This window comes from Artemia sp. Qi Xiang Cuo, chromosome 2, assembly GCF_049724085.1.
Source record: "Artemia sp. Qi Xiang Cuo chromosome 2, ASM4972408v1, whole genome shotgun sequence".
Lineage (NCBI taxonomy): Eukaryota > Metazoa > Arthropoda > Branchiopoda > Anostraca > Artemiidae > Artemia > Artemia sp. Qi Xiang Cuo.
The window spans coordinates 35,435,738-35,455,773 of NC_142795.1; the positions used below are offsets into that span (position 1 = coordinate 35,435,738).

Here is a 20,036-nt window from a genome sequence, read left to right on the forward strand (position 1 = left end):
AACAAGTTTTCCAACTGAAAATAAGGAGTAACATCAAAACTTAAAACGAACAGAAAATATTGCTTGTATGATTGGGTTCACCCCCTAGTCAATACCTCGCTCTTTAAGCCAAAGATTTTATAGTAATTTCATAAGAGCTATTTATTCTAAATAACGGCCTTTGTGATTTAAGGGGTCATTTTTAAAGAATTAGACCAAAATTCAAACTTTAGGTTAAATAGCGAGGTATTGACTAGGGGGCGAGCCCTCTAATATATGTATTAAAAATATATGAATATAGAAGTTCGTTACGTAAGTTAATTCGTAAGTTACGTATATTTATTACTAATAAAAACGTTCGTAATTAAAATTAAACAAGTCTCGAAAAAGTCATTTAACACAATAAAAGTAAAATTAATATGCAAATTTTGTATTAATTATTCATGTACGGGGAGCCAAATCAAAACCTATATTAATTAAAAAACATTCAAAAATTAAATAAAAAACAAGTTTTTTTTAACTGAAAGTAAGGAACGACGTTAAAACTTAAAACGAACAGAAATTATTCCTTATATGAAAGGGGCTGTCCCCTCCTCAACGCCTCGCTTTTTACGCTAAAGTTTGACTTTCTCACAGCTCTTATTTTTTTAAACAATGAAAAAACGCTAGCGTAAAGAGCGAGGCGTTGAGGAGGGGACAGCCCCTTTCATATACGGAATAATTTCTGCTCGTTTTAAGTTTTAACGTCGTTCCTTACTTTCAGTTAAAAAAACTTGTTTTATTTATTTAATTTTGCCAAAGACAAGGTGACATACTAACGTTAAAAAGTCCTCACTAGCCAATGGTTGCGTTTTCTTATAACTATCTACACGTATATACAATCAGTAGAAGTGCAAAATACTTTGTAGTTGCCTTGTTTTACTTAGCGACTATATACATACGTAAATAGTCTCATGTAGAATTAGCTTTGATAATTATAAATCTAAAAAGCTTTCGTTACAATTGACACAGATGAACGGTCAAAACATTCTTCCCATTCGACTAGCCTGAATCACAAAAAAATCTCAGATCGGGGAATAAATCAGATCTTCTCTCAGAATATATTAAAAAAAATTATATATATTAGCAGCTCGGGCAATAATCATTTTCAAAGTATAAGTCCGATACGGTTAGGCCGAGAGACTGATTGGAACTAAATGCAAATTGAGAATGAAAGAGACTATTGGGCTGTAGAGACTAAAATATTACCAAATATATGTACAAATATAATAATATAGCCTAGTATCTTGTTTTCTTATAAGATATAGCGGTAGAATTTCTTGAAAGAGGATATGATTGTGTCTCGTCTCTGATTTTTTTGCCGAATAGATATCTAAGTGTAATGCCATCTATTTATCCATTGTGATGACATGGCAGCCTTGTACAATATTGTAAAATTATGCTCCCGCGAGGTATTTTTCACAAAATGAAAAATTAGATTTTTCGTAAAATAAAGTTTTGATTTCGAAGAAAAATAATATTTTGTGTTAAAAACACCAAAACAATGACAATATCTTCTTAACCATTAAATAAAAGATAATATTCTTTTTTCAAGTCATGATTTTCCAAGCTAAATAAGCGTTTTGTAAATTATGCTTTAACTATTTGATTCTTTGGGAATTTTTTTTCTGTTTATACAATAGTAAAAAACTAAATAATTTCATGACAATTTTCTCTTATTTTGGGAGATTAGCGCAACTCCATCCCGGGTATAACCTTGCTAAAATTCGTGAAATAAACTTAAGAAACGGAGCAATATAATATATTCCCAAGTTTCTGCTGTAATTACAATACAAGACTATACAATCTTATATAGTCTACAATTCTGTATAGTTACGTATAGCCACCGTCCTCTATAGCGCTTGGCGATGCCAATGCTAGAGCTGTTGACTCCCTCGTTATCTAGGTCTTCTCATTGATTCGTCGCTACGCCGCGCCCGATCTCTTCTCCTCATCTCGTACGATGTATATGTGCTTCTTATGCATTGATTGTTGCAGCAAAAGTTCGATTCAACCACTTACTATTAGCTAGCCTTTTCAATGGTGTAGACCTCCTTCACATTTTGTACATTGCTCCGTTTTGGAAGCTGTTTACTAGAACTGATTGTCTGAAAGTACTGTCTATTTTCTTTCGGATTGCCAAGTATTTGCTTCGGCTACCGCTTTGGCATCGGAATTCTCTATTGGTTGGAAAGTATGGCCTTGCTGAATCTGAACTTGCAATCTCTAAATTGATTGATAAGCATAACCGAAGTCTTAGTTCTTCACATTTGCAGAATGACTGGTACCCCGTTTTAGTTCAATAGTATTTAAGTGATTTGTGTTTACTGCGTGTATTTATTGCGGTGATCTATTCTTTTGGTTTATTCATGTATGAATATGTTGATGTTGTATCTGTGAGTTTTCTTTTGCTTCGTTTGGTTTTGTTCTTATTTTGTCCTCGGATTTGCTTCGTTTTGATTCTGACCTTATTCTTATTTGTCCTTGATTTATTTACAATTGGCGTTCTTATTTGATTTTTATTGGTTTTATGGATGTTTGTCTCGTACTATTGTTATCTTTTCTTTAGTTTTTTTTTTCATATTTTGCTCCGCCCTTTTCAGGTTTTTGTAGATGGGTTTTCAATAATTAAATAAATAAATAAAATAACTAAATACATCATCACGGAGTCCAACAAAGTCTTGCAAGAAGAAGTGGGGGAGGGGCTCTTTTACGAGAGAAACTTTAATTTTTTTTATGCAAACATTAAAAGATGTTGCAATTTTTCCCGTTATTGGTTCTCTAGGAGAGGCCGGATGAACTCCCTGATCCACTTTCATGGGGGCCCAACTAAAATACAAGCAAAAGTGGGATAAGGAGAGTTCAGGAACGAAGTTGACCAAATCCATTTCTTTAACATTTTCAAAGCAGAGTGATTCCAACAGCGCTACAACCCGATATTTTTCAATGCAGTCATGACCTCAGTCCTAATCTTAGAACCGGCTAATAAGTCTCAGCAAAACTCTCTTGTTTCATATAACAATGTGGCTTTATTCTAATTCATTGTCTTTATCTTTTACCAGAAACTTGTCATTCTTCTCAGTAGAAATTGGTCTTGGCATTGTTTACTCGTCTTATACATTTATGATAAAAAAAATTAGTTCAATCTACTAACTTAGCTTATGAAGCTTCGTCGACTGAAACCACTAAACACATAAGCCCCTCAGTATATAAGTTTTCTTCTAAAATTATTTTTTTTAACCGTAAAAAGATCTAAAATCCAAATCATCCTGCGTCATAAAAATAATATGAAAGACCCAATTTTGATAATAAATACGAAACAAAAGGAACTTGGCTTAGTGAGAATGTTGATAATTCATAACCTGTACTCTGAGATCTTTCAAATGTATGATTTATTAAATTTTTCCAGGTTGGGTGGTCTCAATTTTTTAGGTTACCTTAGATTTTATTTTGCTTGTTTATGTTAAAATATATGATCTTATTAACAAAATTTAATAAAGTAAGAATAATTTAGGTTTTTGACTTTTCACAAGTATTTACTTTTGCATTTGTGTTATTTGCACATGGCTTATGGGTTGATTTTATTTATTTTTTCTTTATACTTTCCAACTTTGGAGATCAATAAAAAGCCTTAATTTGAATTTGAATGATACTCTACTAATTTAAACACAAACATAAGATAAAATAGAAAAATATAAATCAAAAGTATATTTTGTTGACCTTATCGAATGAAACAAACGTTTGTCTTCCTTACCTCCATAATTTTGCCGTAATCTGGACCTACGAGGCTGGAGTTTTCTAATTGAAATACAGAAGATATGCCTTTCTTGAGGTTTTTTGACCAGAGAGAGTCATCGCTATGAAAGGACAAATTTTGGAACTAAAAGATACGAAAGAGTTCTAATTAGCGTAATCAGAAGAATAGGGGCATTTGAAAAGAGATCAAATAATCAGAAAGAAGTTATAAAAAAAAAACTGTCAAGAAAAGACACTATAATACCCTCGAAAAGTAATAGCAAGGTGTTTTCAAAATTGTATTTAGTCGCAAGATTTATCATAGGTGATCCTTTAATCAGTGGCAACGCTATAGCACTGCTGTACGGCTCCATACGGCTCCAATGTTTTATTATTATTAATTAAAAAAAAACTTTCCGAAAAATAAATTTTTTAAAGAAAAGTAAAGGTGTTATGAAGTTTTATTTGATGTATAAAGGGGTTTTAGTCTTAGATGCCTTTATTTTCCCTTTATAGGGGAGATAAACTCTGACCCTAAGGTAATTGAACTTTGGTTGCGTGACTTAGGCTATGACCAAACCAATGAGGCGTGTCAACTGATTATGTTCGAGAGGCTAAAAATAGATCGTAGAGAGTTCGTCTAAAATACAATACTTTTATTCATTTACCATATAATATAATTGGATATATTCTGTCTACTGGGACTGGCTGTCCCAAGTAGCCCACAAGTCTCAATAAATCAACAATAAAATATAGATAAGATACTTAGACACTTACGGTTATAAGACAAAGTCCAAGGTATTTCTAATGAGAAAACGAACGGGCATAGGTTCACCCGGCAAGTCAAAAAGTCTGCTTTCAGTCTCAAACATCGGGGTATATATATGAAAAACCTAACCACGTCCTTCCGGTAAATTGACGCATTTAGCCAGGAAATTGGTTATTGAGCAAGTTCCCTCCAAGCCCACACATTCCACGATTTGTATCCTTATCTTAAAAAGTGGTATTTTGAAAACTTTATATTTGCGTCCTATATATTTTACTAATTTAATAATTAACTAAATTAGAAAGCTTTACCCCAATACTCCCCATTTAAAGAAGAATTGTCCCAATTCTCAATATTTTACTTTTAAAACAACTTAATTTCATTTAAAGCTATTGTGCTGCCATCTTTGGGTCATTATGTGCATCTACTCTCAATGGGTTTCCTTAGGGTTATGTTTCTGGTTCAATATTGGCCATGTTCCTTTTTTTGTCTAAGGATTTCAATTTGAAAATCATCCTTGTTTCTCTTTTCTCTATCTTTAGGACTGACAATTACTCTTTTATCCTCTTCATATGCATCTTCTGTTTTAACTTGACCCCAAGCGGCTTAAACATAATATTAATGGTTTTGCTAAAATTAAATTTCAAGTAATATTAGACAAGTTTATGAATTATTTGAGTTTAAATTTAATTCTCCTTAATAATTTAATTTATCTGTGTGACGTGGCTGATATACCGTTTATTTTTTTTTTAGTTTTAGAAATGCCTTGGTTAGTCAATATATAACAATTTTTTTGTAACTACAGATTTCTTTAAAAACAACATTTTACATTTTCTTAACATTAACTTAATGAATGTTTAGGCTATACGCCATTTGCTTATACATCTTAAGCATTGAAAATTACAGATTTAAATTCACTTGTCAGTCAATAAATTGGTAGTAAATTCTCACTTATTTGTGTATTCTGTTGACATTGAATTTGGGCAAGGTAAACATATAGGTCCTGGATACAAACATTATCTTGGGAGATACTAACTACAGGCTCTTGCAATGCACCAGAAATTGGTTTATTTTAGCATCAAACATGAACCAAAATTGGTTGAAGTTGCATCCAACTTTGGTTGATATCGGCAAAAATTTACCAAAAATAGCTTGTAAAAAAAAAAAAATAGGTCTGTGATCTAAAGAAAAAAATTGATATCAGCTCACAAACAAAGCATTAACGTTTGTATACATAAGAAAAAAAATCACACACTAATATATACAAATAATTTTTTTTGTTCAGTAAGAGGCTAATTATTTTCTTAGTCGTTTTTTAAATACAATGTGCTGCTAAAATAGAAACATTCCGTTTCTGGTTGGATTTTAATTGTATTTATATTCTTTACATATTAAAATTAATATTAATTATTAAACACTCAAAATATCATATTAAACACTCATATTTTCGTATATATCAATACATTCGAAAGTTAATTACTTTAATTACTTTCTCCACTTTTTTTTAATCACTCCAAAAATAATATCCCGCTTAAATTGAAACATATACCAAAAAAAATTATTAATACTTTGACATAAAGAAAGAAAAACGAGCAAAAATGGGGTTTTTATAGGCCAAATGACGATGCTGAAAATACAAAGCGAATATTTCGAGAGGACAAACGCCTCTCTTCTTCAGCGCGAAACGAAACGATGTAACAATAAAAGCCAAAAATTAAAAGAATTAAAACCAACTACCTAACAACCATTCAATATCGTCATTTGGCCTATAAAAACCCCATTTTTGCTCGTTTTTCTTTCTTTATGTGATGTCAGGCCAATGTGGTTTAAGAAATTATCTTAATACTTTGACTCGAGGTCAAACATTATCATATAACATTACGTCACTAACTAAAATTTAAAGTAAATTAAAAACATAGTATATACACAAGAATTGTGCAATAAACTTACACAAGCATTGTTAAGTAACTAAACTTAGATACAACATTTACCAAAAAATACATTCGTTTAAAGTTTTAAAATTTATTTTAACACACTATATAGTAATTTAAATATACACAAAGCATTTTTTTTCAAAGTAAATTTCTCAAAAAGGAACACTAAAATGTGTTATAACTCTTTATTTCAATTAAAAAAACGCTCAAAATACCAATTTAATTACAATCAAAAGCATTACTACTGTCATAGCAAAAGAAATCGCTTCACTATTTATCGTACTCTTTTATTTTCATATTTATGCACTCGTTGTGCCAACCGTTTTCTGCGGTTGCAGATAAAAGTTCTTTTTTTTTTTTTGAAATTCATTAATTTCTTTGCGAGAGATTATGGTTTCGTGCAGACAGGGGTTCTTACATCCTTCCCTCTGGGGTTTGATGTTTCCTATAATATCTATATCTAAAAACATATATAATCAATCCCATAATCAATTAAGCAGTTATGAAATATCCTCAAGTAAAGGCTAATAGGCCTTTATAATAAGTGGTTCTTTCCACTTCCATTTAGGTAAGTCTTTTTTTCCGGGGAGCGATTTACTGTTCATTTCTTAGTAACACGAGTTTGCAAATACAATTACAGTTTTATGCGCTATGATGTGCAAAAAAAATCACACTACGTCTATGTGCTACGCGCTACGTGTGCTCATTAAAGCAGTTACGTGTGCTCAAGGGTTGTCAAAAACCTGAGACAAGTTTTTTTGCATAATACTAGGTTTAACTGTAGTAATTCACATATTCAAGGTTTATTCTTTTCTAAAAGAATATATATCTTTTTTTCAAAATTATATTCAACAATAGCTAAATTTGTAGCTTGAAAATCAGTTTGAAAAAGCTTGAGATGGAATTTTCTGACTTTTTACCTTCTTGTTGTGCCCTCACCTCAGTAATGTCTATTTGGTGCTTGATCACCATAAAAAGCGTCTGGTAGGTTCAATAGCAGTTTTCCTTGTGATTCTGTTCAATCTAATAGGTTTATTAAAAACACGAGACACACCAATATATTATGTATATCTACACTTTTTATTTGTAGCTAAAATATTCCCATAGGCTCTTCCCTTTAGTAAAAAGGTGGTTCTTTTCCAAGGAATATATCCTTATCTCCATATTTCTTTTTTTTACGTACGGTAGTTTTTTTTAAGACATATAAGCGAACATAACTGTTTTCGCTTTAACTTCCCAACTTTAAGTTGTCTTGCCTTAAATTTCAACTTCAACTTGTGTTCATTTGTCACCCAATTTCTTTTACTTCACTTCCGTCTGGCTATTTTTTCAACTTGTATTTTTTTTATTTTTTTATTATTTACTTCAGTGAAGCCTAAGCGGTTTTTTTCAAATCTTTGTCAGCTTTTTCAGTTCAATAGGTCTTTTCTAAGCCTATATTCATATGTCTCCTGTTTTATTCAACAGCTTTTACAAGTTTTTACGCCGATTGCCATTCTGTGGTCAATTTCATTTTCTCCTTGTTTTTGAGGGGGGGGGGGTCTATTGTCGCAACCTGTATTATTTTGAAATTATTTAAGTTTCTCCGTCCAAAAGTGTTTGTATTCTAAAAGCACTGTATTTTCCAGTTGATTTTTAGAGCACTTTTAGTTAAGTTTTGCGCCACATTTTCTAGCCCTCCTTTGTTCATAAAAATGGAATGTTTACCATATACTGGTTTAAAATTTTATTCTAGATTTAATTAAGATCCTTTTTGCCAAGGAAACAATGAAAGCAGTCCCATTGGCAAGGCTGAATAGCTTTGAATGCATTTCTCCTTAGTCTGCGGCTTACTGATAAGCTTGAATTTGGGAGAATTACAAGAATGAATTTGCTCATTACTGCGACTTTTTGCTGTTGTGAAAGGTTATATTTTAAATAAAAAGTGGATATGTTTAGTTTCTGTTAAAGGTTCGACGACCTGGGATTTGGGTGTTTGGGTTGGCTGAGGTGAAAGCCAATTGTTTAAACTAGGTATATCCTGTGCCAATTCGTTTTCTCAGATCCAATACATCGCTAGAGTTAAAATTATTATCTTGAACAATGAATTGTGGTTTGCTTGTGACGATGGGGTTAATTTTTGGCTTATTTTTAATGGATTTTGTCCATGGCTTTTACCTCCTGGTAAGTTTTTAGGTTATAATTTATTTTTATATTGCTTTTCGTTTCTTTTACCTCTTACTTTTTTTCCTTTATAAGCTTATTCTAAGTTTCGCTTAAATCTTTATAGCACTTCTTTTTAAAATTTCTTTTTTTTTCTTTTTACCATTTGTATCTAATACAAAAAAATATTCTCTTGGACTATAACTAATTATAATAAGATTACAGCTAGCTTGTACATGTCCGGATTCATGTAAACTCTCGCTGTATTTTCCTATTATTATTATCTTTTAAATTTCTTCAAAACAATTTTTTTTTCTAAATTCGACTGAAAGTGTCACCTCAGAGAGTCAAAGGTCAGTAGAAGCATTGCATGTACTTAACAACGAGAGACCAGCAGTGATTGAGCTCAACCCCAAATTTGCTAGCTTCCATTGACCCTATTTCAGTAAACTAACCTCCTTCGTTTTTTTTTTGTTTTTTTTATTATCCCCCCCTTCAAATATATATTTGAAGGAAAACTTGATGTTATCTATGTACCGATTAAAAAGGAAAATATAGATATTTATTTAGTGGCTTTTATGCTCGTTTGATTTTTATTTAATTTTTTTTTTTTTATTATTGTTTTATTCAAATATTAATCTGCTAGGCGCTGCGCTTGTTCTGCCTTTCTCCGTTTCCTGGTCCGAGTTTTGGACTCCAAATTTTTGCTTTTTTCGTATTTACTATTTGCAAGTTTTTCCGTGATTTCTATAGTGTGGTTTGCAAGGCCGAGTGCTGTTTTGTTGCCTCGTCAAATCTCTTTAATCGTTGTTTCTCTTGATGTTTGGCCTTCTTCATGAGTGTTTTAGCGACTTGTGCTGCTGACAAAGGAACTTTTTCCTGCCCCTTTGGTTTCTTCACTGTTCTCCATAATTATTCTCTCAAAGAAGGTTATCTTGACGATGGCCCAGGTTTAGCTATATCGCTTTCTGTCGAAGAATTTTCTGTGTCAAATTCTGTTAGCTCGCGCCTGGTAGATGGCGTTTTTTCCAAAAGCCATTTTTGCGCTACGACTGTAGGTGAGTCTAGCGTATGAAAATCAGATAATTCTTTGCTTTCTTCCAATTTATCTTCCTCCTTGGATTTAACCTCTGGTTTATTATGTCTTAAACCAGTAGGTTGTTGTTGAGGTTCTTCTATGTCACTTACATCACTTGTATCCAATGCATAATGAACTTTTCTTTTTTTCTCTGGTGTGTTGTGGAAAGTTTGTAGCCAAGTTTGTGCTAAATATTCCTTCCACTTCTCCCAACTGTTTTGGTTGTTAAAAAGATCATAAAATTCATATGGTCTTCTTATATATACTGGTGAGATCGTTTCTCCTATTTCTTCTTCTGAAAGTATAGGCTCTGTTTTCCACGGTTTTGAAAAATATCCCTTTTTCAATCTATTATGGTGTATTACTTCTTCCTTTTCCTTATGCTGATGTTTTAGAACATATGTTAAGTTTTTTGGTAGAATTGTTGTAATCTTATAAGGTCCGTCCTATTTTCGTTTTGACTTTTTTGTTACTTCTGGATTCGTTTTTTGAACATAAACAAAATCTCCTAGACAGTAACTCGTTTTATTTTTGCTTGTTCTGTCATATTTTTCTTTTTGTTCTGTTTTCGCATCTTTCAGATTGTCTTTAACTTGTTCCATAGATGTTTTCATTCGCATCACCATTTCTTGCTTATATTGGTCTAAGTTGTAATATATTCTGTCATTTTCTATTTCATTTAAACAAATTCTGGGATCTCTTATGTGTTGCAAAAAAAATGGCGTTTCTTTTAAGTACGTGAAAAAGCCGTATTTATTGCAAAGACTAAAAATGGTAAATGTTCATCCCAATTTTCATTTTCCTCTCTTGCATGTATTCCCAGCATGTAAGCTAATTCCATATGCTTAATTTCAACTGTTCCATTAGCTGCTACAAGGTAAGACGAGGTAAACCATCGTCTAACCGCCAAATATTCTGTAATTTCGTCTAATACTTTGTCTCCAAAACATGGCCCATTGTTGCTAAGGAAAACTCTAGGGATAACCCCGTGTTCTAAAAATAAGCGATGTACCAAAACTTTCGCAATGGTTTTTGTCTTTTTATCTCTAATTGGAAAAGTGTAAAAATATGAATTAAAATGGTCGACTATAAAAAAAAAAGGTAAAGGATGCGGCACTAGACCCTTAAGGTCCAAACCGGGGGTGCTGATCTCCGTTTCGTGGCCCTTCAGCCAGGAAGTGCAATGGGGGGCTAGGGGCCAGCCAACCTATGCTTTCGCAAACCCTTCCTGTTTTACCTTCCCCAGGTTTCTCCAGGTACCCATTTAGAGCTGGGTTGACTCTAAATGGTCGACTGTGGTGAGTACACACCTGTTTCCTTTCCTGGAAACTGGTAAACTTCCCTCTGATCCCCAAACGTTTATTGACATTATTTCTCCTACCCCTGAAGGGGTGGGGTAGTGACCTAATTCAGCCCTAGGGGTCTTTGGTGGCGACTTTTGTTTGGCGCACTCATGGCAGCTTTGTATTAAAGCTTATACTTTTGAGTACATTTTTGAAAAATAAAAAGTCCCTTTCAGTTTCCCCATAGTTTTTGCTTCTCCGGTGTGACAGCCAAGCGTTGCATGTGCAATCTGCAAAACATCTCCTTCAAGAGATTTTGGAATCACTGGAAAAATTTTTAAGTCTTTTTTTCTATATTCTTGCGATTGTCTATTGTATCTTACTAAAAAACTTTTACTTTCCTCCAGAGCAAAATGATCCTTTCCAGATCAAATAAGTTCTCTAAAAGATATTTAAAGTGCTCTGGCAGTTCTGTTCCTTTTGATAAAAAGGATTTCATTGCTAGACAAAAATCATCTTTATTTTGATGCTTCGAAATATTTTCATTAGACAGTAGTTCTACCCCTTCCAGTTCGTTCTGGATGGTTGCTTTCATATTTTCTTCCGTGTCTAGATGTCGTTACACATAGTCTGTAAAATATTTGAGCAACACTATATACACATGTGATTATACTAGTAGGAGTGTAGACCTAGTTTACTCCTTGATTACTGGACTTAATTATTCTTCACGGTATTTAGCCAACGTAATGATATTCGTTCTACCTGTAATATGCATTTTTTCTAAAGTAAAAATTGTTGAACATATTTTGTAAAAACTATAACTGCCAAACACTCCCTTTCAACGCTCGAGTATTTTTTTCTGCTTTCGTCAGTGACTTACTGGCGTATTGAACTATTGATTCTACTCCTTCAGAATTAATGTTTAATAATATGGCCCTGATACCATAACCCAAAGCATCTGTTTGCAAACAGAAGTCTTGTGACAAATCTGGTAATTTAAGTATTGGTGCCAGTAATAGTTGCCTTTTTATTTCATTTAGCGCTTGTTTTGCGTCCTCTGGACATTCGAATTTACCTGATTGTCAAAGGTTGTGCTATTGTGGCATAATTTTTAATATATCGTCTGAAATCGGGATTTGCTTATATTGCTTATATTGGTCTAAGTTGTAATATATTCTGTCATTTTCTATTTCATTTAAACAAATTCTGGGATCTCTTATGTGTTGCAAAAAAATGGCGTTTCTTTTAAGGTACGTGAAAAAGCGGTATTTATTGCAAAGACTAAAAATGGTAAATGTTCATCATAATTTTCATTTTCCTCTCTAGCATGTATTCCCAGCATATAAGGTAACTCCATATGCTTAAGTTCAGCTTTCCCATTAGCTGCTGCAAGGTAAGACGAGGTAAACCATCGTCTAACCCCCAGATATTCTGTAATTTCGTCTAATAATTTGGCTCTAGAACATGGCCCGTTGTCGCTAAGTAAAACTCTAGGGATAACCCCGTGTTCCAAAAATAAGCGATTTACCAAAACTTTCGCAATGGTTTTTGTCTTTTCATCTTTAATTGGAAAAGCGTATAAATATGAATTAAAATGGTCGACTATGGTGAGTACACACCTGTTTCCTTTCCTGGAAACTGGTAAACTTCCCCCTGATCCCCAAACGTCTATTGAAATTATTTCTCCTACCCCTGAAGGGGTGGGGTATTGACCTAATTCAGCCCTAGGGGTCTTTGGTGGCGACTTTTGTTTGGCGCACTCTTGGCGCCAAATAAAAATTGTCGAAAATATTTTGTAAATACTACAACTACTAAACACTCTCTTTCAACGTTCGAGTATTTTTTTTCTGTTTTTGTCAGTGACCTACTGGCGTATTGAATTATTGCTTCTACTGCTTCAGAATTAATTTTTAATAATATGGCCCCTATACAGTACCCCGAAGCATCTGTTTGCAAACAGAAGTCTTGTGACAAATCTAGTAATTTAAGTATTGGTGCCAGTAATAGTTGCCTTTTTGTTTCAGTTAGCGCTTGTTTTGCGTCCTCTGGACATTCGAATGTACCTGATTTCTTTAAAAGCTTCGTAAACGGTTGTGCTATTGTGGCACAATTTTTAATATATCGTCGGAAATAGCTTAATAACCCACAAACTGATCTGCAGCTTTTTTGATCCTTAGGAGGCTGTAAATTTTCGATGACTGTAAATTTTTCTGGATTTGGTGAAATAGTACCTTGGTTTATCAGGTGTCCAAGAAATACTAATTTTGGTACGACTATTTTTAACTTTTCTGGTTTTAATTTTAAACCAGCTTTTTCAAACTTTCCCAGTATTTTTCTAAGTCCGATCAAATGGTCTTCCAAGTTTTTATGTAACAGAAATACATCATCTAAATAAGCCAAGGTATCTTTTTTCCTTCCGGGTTCGATGTCTTTCAACACCAAATTCATTAGCCGACTAAAACAATTTGGACTAAATGATAAGCCGAATGGCATACGTCGAAATGTGAATGTTCTCCCATCGTCTAAGATTACTGTAGCCTTATGCTTTGTTTCTGCATCTAAAGCGATTTGCCAATATCCTGCTATTAAATCAAAACTAGTATAATATTTTAAACCCCCTAACACATCTAAAATCGAACCAATTCTTGGTAACTTCATTACGTCTTTAACCGTGATGACGTTTATTGCTCTAAAGTCTATACATAATCTCCCAGTACTATCTTTTTTTCAGACTATCACTGATGGAAAGCACCAGTCACTAATGGCTTTTTTAGTTATACCCTGATCTTCCATTTATTTTTTTTAGCGTTCTAGACATGGCTTTAAATAATAAAGTGTTTTATATGTCGAATGCGTGAGTGGAGGGACGGCTGTGGATATCTTGAGTGTGATTATGTGAGTTAATCCGTAATCTGATTTGTGTCTTGCAAAATTCCATTTAAAATCCCAAAGAATATTTTGCAACCTAGTTTTTATGTTTTCCAGTAAGTGTTTTAAATCAAATTGTTGCAAAAAAATCCGTTTTCGCGATTCCATACTCTTCTTGTGGTTGCGGTTTTAGTAAGGATAAATGTTCGTGGCTAGAAGTGAAGTTTACTCTTAATTCTGGACTGCTTAGAGATTTTATTCTTGATTTTGAAATCTTTTCTACTGATCTAAGTTCTACCTGGTTCAGTTATATTTTATCATTACTTATATTTGATAGTTTTAAGTATGTTATACCATTTTCAATTTTTATAACTTGATTTTCCACGAAAATCATTGGGTATTCTTTTATGGTGTACCCCCCTATCACGGCATCCATCGTTTTAACCCTTCCCTCTTTTTCATTTAGTGTAGCTAGAACTTGAGCTGTCGTTCGCCCCTTCTATTGTGACTTTTCCGCTTACTTTTAGGTTATAATTCGAATCTTCACTTTCTCTATTTGGTGCTCCGCAAATTTGCTTATTACTTTCATTTGCCTGGTTTATTGTGATTGTATTGGATATGGGTTCCCATACAATACCATATTTTCTGATGGCGTCTACTCCTAGGATGCAAGGAAATTGTAGCTGCTTGCATATTATTACTGTTACTGTTATTTCTTTATCCCCTGCACTAAATTTTAGTGGACATTCTCCCAAAATTGTCAGCTTGTGCCCTGTCACTGATGTTAGGGTATTTTGGCATCTGCTTACTCTATTTTTGACACTAGGAGGAAATCTATTAAAGACTTCCTCTCGAATTAGTGATTTAGATGCGCCTGTATCTAGTAAACATGGTAAATTTTGAAAACACTCAATTTTAAAACAACGCAGAATCGGTAGACTATTATTATTAGCATTTGTATCACAACATTCTAAACTATATAGGGGTCTTTGTAAGGAAACAGCTCTGTCGACCCTTACAGGCTGGTTTCTCCGTTTAAATGCCCACTGTTTAGCCAAAAATTTCTGGGATTATCCCAGTTTTCTTCAGCGCTGCTACTTTGACCCTGGGTATTGTTAACCGTTTGCCTTCTATGCTTAAATTCATGAATATTATTATGTGTTTGCCAAATATTATTTGTTCCCTGTCTTTCTAAATTTTTGTCCCCTGTGTTCCGTACTTGGGCTTTGTTTTGTACGTGTGGCCTTCCTTGGGTCTTTTATGCCAGCAACCTGCCACATAGTGATTTGGTTTGCCACAGATGTAGCAATTGAATCTTTTCCTGTATTGCTTTGTAATTTGCCCTTCCTCGTGGGGTCTATATCTATTTCTATATATTCTTGACCTGCCACCATTTGCTCTGTAATTTTCCCCAGGAGGAGGAGGTGGGTCTCCATAATACTTGGTATTCCAAGTCATTAAGGATCTAATACCATGGGGTTGGTCGTCAAATGGGGGGGGGGTCAGTCCATGGTGGGAAGGATTGGCCTTCCTCGTGCCTTTTTTGTTCACGATTCGGCTCCTCAAAGTTCATCCTCTTCTGTCCCCTTTCATATTTTTTACTATCTTGGGCTCCTGTGTTATTTATTGACATTTGGTCAAAATTTTTCATAGTCTCGTCAATTTTTACCTCTTTTTCGACTAGTATTATATAGCCTGATCGAAATTTTAAGGTTTCTGCAATAATATTAGTCTTAATAACTTATTTGGTAACCCTTGGGTAAAAGTATGTAGTTGTACTTTTTGTACTGACTGGTCGTTTTCAACTTTTTCTAATTGTAAACACACGGATATACAAATTGTGTCTGCATATTCCCTGATACTAGTTGAGGTATCGAATCTGACTACCTCTGTTCTTAGCCTCTCGGAGATGCTTGTCTCAATGAATCTTATTTTAAAAGATTCAATTAGAGTACTGATGTCCTTGGGCTCTTTTTCCTTAATTGCTTCAAAATGTTTAAGGGCGCTTCCCTTTAATCTGGCTGCAACGCATTGCTCTTTGACCTTATCTTCAAACAATTCTGTTAGTTCGTCGAAAATTTTTAATTTTTCGATAAACTCATCTACATCTGAATTTCCCGCGTATTCCGGTATAATTTTTGCAATTTCAAGTACTGTTGATAGGGAAGTCATTTTTTCCTCTGGTAAAGCCATTTTATTTCAATTTACTATTTGTATTTAGCCTTCTCGACCCAGTTTTTCTAGCGACCACCAGTTGTTGGTGCTGCCACCGCTGCCACCAGTTGTTGTGAAGCTTTATTTGTGGTATTTGGGGGTTTTAGTCTTAGATGCCTTTATTCTCCCTTTATAGGGGAGATAAACTCTGGCCCTAAGGTAATTGACCTTTGGTAGCGTGCCTTAGGCTATGACCGAACTAATGAGGCGTACCGACTGAGTATGTTCGAGAGGCTAAAAATAGATCGTAGAGAGTTCGTCTAAAATACAATACTTTTATTAATTTACCAGATAATAAAATTGGATATATTCTGTCTACTGGGACTGGCTTTCCCAAGTAGCCCACAAGTCTCAATAAAACAACAATAAAATATAAATAAGATACTTAGACACTTACGGTTATAAGACGAAGTCCAAGGTCTTTCTAATGAGTAAACAAACGGGCAGAGGTTCACCCGGCAAGTCAAAAAGTCTGCCTTCAGTCTCAAACATCGGGGTATATATATGAAAAACCTAACCACGTCCTTCCGGTAAATTGACGCATTTAGCCAGGAAATTGGTTATTGAGCAAGTTCCCTCCAAGCCCACACATTCCACGATTTGTATCCTTATCTTAAAAAGTGGTATTTTGAAAACTTTATATTTGCGTCATATATATTTTACTAATTTAATAACTAACTAAATTAGAAAGCTTTACCACAAAGGCCATTTTAAACTTAAGCTCAGCAGATACAAATACCTTTTAAAATTCAAGCTCAAAACGACCAGAAATTACAATAAAGAATAAATGAAACCCAAAACGAACAGAAATTAAATTAAGAATCATAGCAAGAACATACAAAAAGTAACAATATAAATGAATAAATTGATCTTAAAGCGAGTAATGCTTAGATTGAATATGAAAATCAAGCTTAAAACGAAAAAGAATATTTTCCTATTGAAGTATAAATGAAACTGAAAACGAACAGAAATTAAATAAACAATCAATGCAAACAAACATACAATAAATATTAATATAAATTAATAAATAAATCTTAAAACGAGTGAAACTTAAATTGAATATGGAAATCCAGCTTGAAACGAACAAAAATCACTACAAACAAGAGTTTGGGTATGACCTCCTTCTCTCACTGTAAAAGTCTAAAACCTACTGTGTCAGTGGCACTTTACTGAAAACCAACTTTATGACAGATATTCTCTTTTGTACTTAATATTGAAAATAAACATTAAAATTATAGTAAAATTTTGAACTGATGAGCTTTCAGCAATTAATATTGTTAGACATCAAATATTCAGTTTTATTTATTAGCTCTTTTTAAAGTTGTTAAAGACGAATATAGTTTCACTACAAAAAAGTGTTTGGATACTGCCTCCTTTCCTAACTGTAAATAAAAACCAAAAGCATACTGCGTCATTGGCGCTTTACTGAAAACGAATTATATTACAATTATATTCTTTTCCAGTTCTTACAGCATTGAAAAAAAAAATAAATTACAGTGAAATAAATTCTTGAACTGATGGATCTTCCAAAAATTAATATCATTATACATCAAATATTCAATTTGATGGTGTTTATACTTTCCAAGACTGTTCAAGACGCATATAGTTTACAGTTAAGCGCCAATGACGCAGTAGGTTTTAGACTTTTACAGTGAGAGAAGGAGGTCATACCCAAACTCTTGTTTGTAGTGAGTTTTGCTCGTTTCAAGCTTGATTTACATATTCAATTTAAGTTTCACTCGTTTTAAGATTTATTTATTAATTTAAATTAATCTCTATTGTATGTTTGTTTGCATTGATTGTTTATTTAATTTCTGTTCGTTTTAAAATTCGTTTATGCTTCAATAGGAAAATATTCTTTTTCGTTTTAAGCTTGATACTCATGTTCAATCTAAGCATTACTCGCTTTAAGATCTATTTATTCATTTATATTATTACTTGTTCTGTGTTTTTGCTATGATTGTTTACTAAATTTCTGTTCGTTTTGGGTTTCATTTATTCTTTAATAGTAATTTCTGGTCTTTTTGAGTTTGAATTTTAAAAGGTATTTGTATCTGCTGAGCTTAAGTTTAAAATTGCCTTCACTTTTCTATGAAAAACTTATTTTTCGTAAATTTTTTTAAAAATTAATTTTTGCTCGTTTTTTATTGCAAAAATTTCATATTTTTAAAAATTCCTAATTTCAAAATCAAACTAAAAAAAAAAATCAAATATTCATCAAAGTATCAAAACTGGTGTCAAAGTAACAATATCAAAGAGAAAAAATGGGTTTGTGTCAATCTCGGAGTTTTTATTATATGATGTTTGAACTATTTTTAACAAAATTATTATCTCAAAATTTTTATCGGATGGGTTTGGGAAAAAGGGCGTGGGGCGACTAATTAAGCTTTGGTCTCTCTTGACTCTTTAAAAATTAACTAGAACTTTCTATTTTCAATCAAATGATCTGTCTATGAAGTTTATATGAGTATCCCTTCTGTAAGAACCATATATATCCCCAGAGTATAACTTACAACACCTGTCCCTGGGGGGTTGTGTCGACCCTGGAGTTTTTTTTAACAAAATGGTCACCTCAAATTTTTAACCATCCAATACACCCAAAGGCGTGGAGGGTTGGAAGGGCTAGTTGCCCTCCGATCTTTTTTCGCTCTTAAAAAGTGAACGAGAACTTTCAATTTCCATATGAGCCCTCCGAAGTTTATACGAGCATACCTTTCATAATAACCATATATGCCCCCAGGGCAATGCTTACAATGCTTGTCTCGGACCTTAGTGTGGTGGCGTGCGTCAACACAGGAATTTTTCTTATCTGACTTTTGAACTATTATTAACAAAATGGCTACCTAAAGTTTTTTTATCAGGTTTATTGGGGGAAAAAGGGCTTGGGGGGAGGGGCAGTTGCCTTCTGATCACTTTTGACTCTTAAAAAGGGCAATAGAACTCTCAATTTCCAATCGAATGAGCCCCCTTTGAAGTTTATACAACGAACCCTTCTGTGTGAAGTGCCTCTGGGAAAAAAATAAATGGAGTGTGCGGGGAGGCTAGCTGCCCTCTAATGACTTTTGACTCTTAAAAAGTGAACTACAACTTTCAATTTCCAATCAAATGAACCCTCTAGGAAGTTTATACGAGCATCCTTTCCATAACAACCATATATACCCTCAGGGCATAACTTACAACGCCTACCCCCGGGCCCTGGGGGGCTGCGTCGACACTGGAGTTTTTTTTTATCAGAATTCTAAACTATTTTCAACAAAACGTCTATCTCAAAATTTTTATCTGATACATTTAGGGCGTGAAGGAGGGGGGGGGCTAGTTGTCCTCCGATCTTTTTTGAATCTTAAAAAGTGAACAAAAACTTTCAATTTTCAATCAAATGAGCCCTCTCCGAAGTTTATAAGAGCATCCATTCCATAAGAACTGTATATGCCCCTAGAGCATTACTCATAAAGCCTGCTTCCGGGCCCTGGTGGGTTCAGTTGACACAGGAATTTTTCTTATCTGACATTTGAACAATTTTTAATGAAATGGCTATTATAAAAATTTTATCGGATGGGCTTGGGGAAAAAAGGATGGAGAGGGGGGGCTAGTTGCCCTCAGATATCTTTTGACTCTTAAGAATCGAACTAGAACTTTCAATTTCCAATCAAATGAGCCTCCTCCAAAGTTTATACAAACATCCTTTTCATAAGAACTATATACGCCCCCAGGACAACACTTACAACTCCTATCCCCCGAGTTTTTGTTATCTAATTTTTGAACAATTTCCGAAAAACTGGCTATCTTAAAATTTGTAGCGGATGGGTTAGAGAAAAAAGAGCATGGGGGGGGGCTAGTTTCCCTTAATTCTCTTGACTCTTAAGAAGTGAACTACACCTTTCAATTTCCAATCAAATGAGCCCTATACGAAGTTTATACGAGCATCCCTTTCATAAGCACCATACATGCTCTTAGGGCCTAACTTAGAACGCCTTTCCCTGGGCCCTGGGGGGTTGTAT

At 33.7% G+C, this 20,036-nt stretch overlaps 1 protein-coding gene across 1 annotated transcript in view; it reads right to left on the reverse strand.

The window, feature by feature from the left end:
• Positions 1-20,036, reverse strand: part of LOC148955176 (vitellogenin-1-like) — a 346,909-nt gene that overhangs the window by 179,376 nt on the left and 147,497 nt on the right. Inside the window, exon 4 of the mRNA XM_089100639.1 lies at positions 3,773-3,898. Within this exon, the coding sequence (XP_088956765.1) occupies positions 3,773-3,898 (126 nt within the window). The remainder of the gene's footprint in view (positions 1-3,772; positions 3,899-20,036) is intronic.